This window comes from Apium graveolens, chromosome 7, assembly GCF_009905375.1.
Source record: "Apium graveolens cultivar Ventura chromosome 7, ASM990537v1, whole genome shotgun sequence".
In the NCBI taxonomy this organism is placed as follows: domain Eukaryota; kingdom Viridiplantae; phylum Streptophyta; class Magnoliopsida; order Apiales; family Apiaceae; genus Apium; species Apium graveolens.
In genome coordinates, this window is record NC_133653.1 from 44,107,900 (window position 1) to 44,114,484 (window position 6,585).

The 6,585-nt window shown below is 31.6% G+C and overlaps 1 protein-coding gene across 1 annotated transcript; it reads right to left on the bottom strand.

Annotated features, from left to right (window-relative positions):
• Positions 1-3,906: 3,906 nt before the first annotated feature.
• Positions 3,907-6,371, bottom strand: LOC141673548 (plasma membrane ATPase 1-like). Its single transcript, XM_074480298.1, has 9 exons — positions 6,366-6,371; positions 6,098-6,210; positions 5,916-5,982; positions 5,589-5,734; positions 5,322-5,538; positions 5,181-5,234; positions 4,565-4,642; positions 4,073-4,192; positions 3,907-3,990 (listed from the first exon to the last, which is right to left on the bottom strand). The coding sequence occupies exons 1-9, from the start codon at positions 6,369-6,371 to the stop codon at positions 3,907-3,909; spliced, it is 885 nt and encodes a 294-aa protein (XP_074336399.1).
• Between the last annotated feature and the right edge of the window lie 214 nt (positions 6,372-6,585).

The following is a 6,585-nucleotide window of genomic DNA, read 5'->3' on the forward strand; positions in this document are numbered from 1 at the left end:
AAAGTAGAATAGGGGAAAAACTTGCCTTCTGCGTGACTCACTTCAATTATATCACCTTCATCTTTCACCGGCTGAACCTGCCTTGCTGGCTTAACTTCTGTTAGAGAAATAAACTAGTTTAGTCATTTCGTACTTTAATTGCGTCTTGAACCGACTTCACATCGATCCTATTGTCTACCCATGTGCTTATGACTAACTCGTATATTATATATTATCAAATAAGACTCGATTAACCATATAATACACATAAACACATAATCATTTTTATAGTTAAAATAATTTTTAGAATCAAAATCGACTCGCTGATCGCTTAACTGATCATTATCTGACTCATTTCCTATTTTTCGGACTCTGTCTCGGCACACGATTCTACTTATAATCAAACAAATAACAAAGTCAACTAATTTCTAGAAGAAATTAGGTTTTAATATTAGTTTTAATGAAAATAGTTCATTTTTCGGAGTCAAAGGGCTTTCATTTTGCTCGAATCGGACTGACGGTCTATTTAATATCAATTAAACACGGACAACTCAATTTATTATTCAATATAAATAATTTTTACTAATTTTTAAACCCTAAAAATAATTTTTAAATAATTATTTAAGAAATATTAGAATTAAAAATGATTTTCCTATAATTTTTGGAATTAAAATGAATTTATTATGATTTATTGAAAATTATTTGATTAATTATCAAAATAATTAATCATTTTTAAATAATTAATCATTTTTAAATAATTAATAAATAATTAATAAATAATAAATAAATAATAATTAAGAAAATAATTAAATATGATTTTTAGAAAATATTTCAGAATTATTTATATTATAAATTAATTAATTAATCAATTTAAAAATTAAATAAAACTGATTTTTATAATTAAAATAAAGTAAAAATAAAAATAATTCCAAAAACACTTGTCCGAAAATAAATTCTGACAATAACGGATCAAAGGCGGGTTGAAATTAGGTCAGAAACTACAACGGCTCGTGTATTTTGAATTATTTAAATATGTAATTGTGGAAGTATTAATTAAATAAAATATGTATATTGGTTTTGACCGCTATGTGTTGTTTGATTATTATCTATGTGTGATTTATAATGTACCGGGTTGTCCGCGTGATTAATTATGGGGTCGTATTGAATCGTTTTCACTTCGAAAAGTGGATTTAGTACAAATTTATTTGCATAAATATTTAGAATGCCTCTAAAATTATTTTTATGGTTTTATAATTACAATAATTATTGTTAGGATTTTATAAAATTGAGAAATCAATATTTTATTAATTATTTATCTTTAAATGATTTTCTGATTATTTTTATTTGAAAAATCGATATTTAATTCTAGAATTCTTCAAAAATTATGAAATTCATATTTATGTAAGTTTGGAATATTTCGAGAATTTTAAAATTATTTTGGTAATTTTTGGGATTAATTTTACCCGCGCGTTTTTTCGTTTTATTAATAAAAGCTGGTATAGGTGGCATATCAAAAATTGTGTTAAAATTATGAAAATTACGTTTTTATTAACTTCGGGATATTTATAATATTATAAGATTATTTTTGCGATTTTCAGAATTTGTTTTAAGTGCAGCTCGGTTCGTTAGTTGGGAAATGCGGGTATGAGTTGCGTTTCAAAAATGGTTTAAAAATTTTGAAAATTTTATTTTATTTAATTTTAATTATTTCATAAATTTTAAGATTTATTTGGAATTTATTTTGATGTGTCTTACCCGCATGTTTATGCGTTAAATTTGGAAATACGGGACAAAAACCGAGCTTGTAATTACCGAAATAGATACGTGGCAAATAAGGGAGAGATGTGGCAGTGTATTGTATATACGTGTCAAGCTGTTGGTTTTTATATATATATAAAAATAATAATAATAATAACAGGAGAGAGATAAACACAATTGTGTTTACCCCCCCCGTTTCCTTCCTTAGCCTCGCCGTATCTCTCATGTCAGCCGTCTCCTTTTCTTTTCGTTCTCCTTTCTGCTTCTCTGCTCTCGGTAATTAACTGGGCTAATTCTTGTTCCTCTTTTTCCGATTATGCTTAGACCTGGAAGGGTGTGTATTCAGTTTTGGTGATTTCTTTTCTATAGAATTCGAACCCCGAATTCATATGGGTTCTAATTCGATAAATATTACAGATAATTAGATAGTTCAAAATAACTTCATTGTTATAAAATCGGTAGAGTCTTGGACGGAAACTAGAAAATTCCGGTTACCCCGAGGCTTTGTCGCCACCGGCGGTGATCTCCGGTGAGCCGGTGGTGGGCTATGATGTTCTCCTGAGCTCTATTACTTACACCTTCTTAAATTTCTGCGTATAATATTATTATGGGTTTTTCGAGTTGATTAGTAGATTTTTGGTGCAAATACGATTTAATTCGAGTTATGCGAATGGTTTCAAGTTAGTTTAGATTTGAATTGTATTATTTGTTTATATAGTTAATTAGTATAAATAAATTGGTGAGCTGATTACATACTAAGCAAGATTTCGATTGTGGTTGGGGTGATTTTTATATGTGTCGATATGATTCGACTGGCAGTCCGATAATTAAAGGAGATATTGCCCGATTTTCGGAAAATTTTATTTTTGGAAATTCGTGGATGTATCTTCTATTATCGAAATTACTAATCGAATTATCCGGTGTAAATTTGTTTATATATATATAAATATACAAATTCGATCTCACCAAATTAAGTTAAATTTTGAAATATTTTGCTAAAAGAACCCTGAAGCCCTATTTTCTATATACACGGTTACTCGTTCTTTTGAATAGACGATTCACTACTAGAAAAAAGACCTTAGACATCGGTTAAAAACCGATGTCTATGTAAAAAATATATGATGTCTTCGCGACTGATGTTAAATGTATTTTCTCATAGACATCGGTTAAAAACCGATGTCTATGTAATATTACACATCGTTTCTGGAAAATTTCTGATGTCTAATTCATATTGAAGTTATATAATTGTGTAATGTCAAGTTCAGAAATATAATATTAGGACGATTAGGCCTATTTAAAACTATAACACACAAGCAATATTTATAAAATAACATCGATTACAAATAAAAAACCGATGTCTATAACCTATTAGACATCGGTTGTATTCAAAGAACCGATGTTAATTTGAACAATAGACATCGATTGTTTTCTAAATAACCGATGTCAATTTGAACAATAGACATCGATTGTTTTTTAAATAACCGATGTTAATACGATAAATAGACATCAGGTGTTTATTTTTGAATTGATGTTATTGCCTTGTTTATATGTGCTAATATCCCTTTATTAACATCGAATATTAGACAATGTATTAACCACAATATTGAAAAAACTTAATTCTCAAAACTCAACCAATACATATATATTATTACTCAATTGAATTCAAGATCAACAAATTCTCAATGTGTACAACTTATATCAAATATGTTTATCATTCTAAACAAAGTACAACTAATATGTAAAATCAACCATATTTCTATTTCTAGTACTCAAGTCATCCCCTTTCTCGCGGGCTCCAATTTTCTTTACCATGCTTCCAATCAATAAAAAGATATTTGTCTCGCCTAAAACTTTTCCAATCCTTTAAAAGATATCTGATGCATAAACTGAAACAGTAATGAGGGAATCAATTAGTATGTATCAGTTAATAAGGTCGGTGACACTAAACAAATGGAGGACATGTGCTCACCCTTGAGAGCACTTGAACAATGAGAGCTAGTATGTGCATAAAAACAACTCAATGTTAAAACAGAAGCAGTAGTATAAAAGCCTTCCATCAAAAGAATATCAACTAAGCATAATTTTTACCTGGTTATATACCACAGATAGTCACTAGCATCCCTAGTAACATTAATTTGCTCCAATAGACCAGAAGTAGTAAAGGCATAGCTATCTTTCCTCATTATAGGTCTCCCATGAGTTAATATCAACGTTGCTCGGCAACATTTCCATTTTTGATGTCTGAACTCCAACCTGTAACAAAGGCAAAATTTAGATTATCAATCTTATTTACCTCCTTTAGATCTGGAGAAGAAAGAGCTGGTTTATTATTTACCTCTTTTGGGTCAACCAGCATCCCAACTATGGTAGAATCTATTGCATCCTGGTTTTCTGTTCGTGAGGCTCGAGCTGCCATAAGAACAACATCATCTGCATCTCTTCCTTTTGCAAATACCTACAGGAATTAAACAGAGGACAGTTACACAAGAGCTAATTCTTGCCACTCCAGTTTTCCCATAAATAAAATTATCATTTACCTACCTTGAGGATATTGTGTATATCTATACATTGTCATTGGATGAATTTCTGGAACAGACTTCTTAATTGTCTCTGTTTCTGTAAAATGATGGAAATACTGCTTGGCCTTGGATGCTTCACAGTTCCTCCCATTATGACAGCTAAAATACCATCAGATATTGACTCTGTTATATTCTCTCCAAAAACCATGAGATATGACTGTTATATAATTCCGTTCTTGAAGCCTTTTAGTACTGATGGATATAACATTATCTGTTTACCATGGGCATACCTACACATTTATAAGTACCGAGTTCCTCTCATCAGTAATTACAATTATTTCTTTGCAGAAATGGACAAGCATGTCAATCTTGAACACAGCAGGATCCTACAAGTTCAGCAGTGATAAAACAATTCATGAATATGCCAGAGAGATATGGAACATAAAACCTCTTGAACTACCTTGAAGAATAAACTTATGTCTCAGCACGGGGAGTAGAAGAAAATGTATGTATCACATTGTCCTGATCTGGCATAATTATCCTGCATTCGAAGAAAATAAGAAAAGAGATCCATAGATAAGTAACATAATAGTGCCAGAGCAAATAAGGCCATGACATGAACTGATACAGTGGATGTAGCCATGTAGTAGCATCCGACTTAAACGTGATTTTAAATTCCGGTAAACAGTGCTCGTGTTCATTCAGTAGACTTACTTTCAAGTTCATTATTTCTTCAGCTGATTACAGTAGGAATTTTCAATATAGCAAGTGTTCAAAACTTTGCATAATGCAAAAGCTAATCACACATCAAATGATAGCAAAATTTGATATTTCAAATATGTACTAAAATGACTCTGGTTAATTTTTCTAGTGCATTCTATTGCTGTCATTCTTTTCGTGATGGCTCCCTGTCAGTATCTATACCACCATCCCCACAGCAATAGAGCATATACAAAAGTTACCAATCGCAGTCAACACCTGTCAGTACAAAATAAAGTTCCATCAGAACTTACTCTGTCAAAGGATAATACAAATTAATTAGAGATACCAATTGTAATAACTTGCCTTCTGAAAGCGGCCCACTTGATTAGTGGAATCAACAAGGTAAGCGGCTTTCCCGAAGAAGGTATGAACCCCGGTGGCAATGACCACAGCATCAATTTCTCCCTGTTTGCATGTAGAACCTGGGTACACTCCATCTCCAGGCCCTTTTGTTACAGGAAGGGACTCACCAGTCAAAGATGACTGCAAAGTGTTATACTTGAGAACATTAGCAGTTGTACTACAACATAAATGTGAAAACAGAATGACATAATAAACGTTAATGCTAACAGGAGACCCACTTGATCAATTTTCAAAGGATCATGCTCAAGTAAACGAGCATCTGCAGGAACTATATCTCCTAATTTTATGCTGATAATATCTCCAGGCACCAAAACAACTTCATCTTCCTCATTCCACCTTCCATCTCTAAAAACCTTCATTTCATTCATCAAGTAACAAGTAACAAGTAACAAGTTTTCTCTATAATTTTCTCTGTAAAACCTTTCATGGCCATCTACAACACCGCCATTTCATTCAAGTAACAAGTTAATTACTTAAGTTGATAACACCAAGAAATATGCAAAAATGGAAGTAATTCAAATCCAAAATTATAACCTTAAATGGCTCATTGTCTGTTCTGAAGCTAATGCATGGAACATACTTCAGCCAAAGAGGAAACTCTCTGAACAAATTTACAAAAAACCACACATCCCATTAAAACAACTTCACATTTTAATTTTCACCGACACATGCATCAGAATAAACAAAATAAGATCTAAAACAACTATATACAGTACCCAAAATTCCATTCGGCACAAACATAAGACCCAACTCGAAGATTCGCATAAAGCCCTGCTTTCTGCACTGTCTTTAGAAACCTAACTAGATCATATCTCCCCTCAAAATTGTACTGAAATTAAATAGAAACATATTATAGATCTTAAAGTAAAAAATGGAAACAATGTAAAAGAACCAATTACTAGAAATAGAGATAAAAGTAAAGTACATTGCCAGGAGAAGGCTTATGAACATTCCAAAACACATATGTCTCAATAACATCAATGCCTCCATGTTTAGTTTAAAAGGATGAAAAAAGAAAATACCTTCGGGGAGCCAACCGTAACCGACTCTCGAAAGCGTAAGCATAGAAGTCATCAAAGCAGAAGCAGTGGTCATGTGATAGGGTTGCATCGAACTCATTTCAACCGGACAACTACAAAACACACATAAATATCATCAATGTGTGTAAATAATAAACATAATAGCACAATATAATAGGCAAGAG

Excerpts from the sequence above, each read along its gene's own strand:
- LOC141673548 (XM_074480298.1), bottom strand. Across the intron at positions 5,983-6,097 it reads TGTGCCGAATGGAATTTTGG|AGAGTTTCCTCTTTGGCTGA; the intron begins GTACTGTATATA and ends AAATTTGTTCAG. Across the intron at positions 5,539-5,588 it reads ATTGATCAAGTGGGTCTCCT|TACAACTGCTAATGTTCTCA; the intron begins GTTAGCATTAAC and ends TTTATGTTGTAG.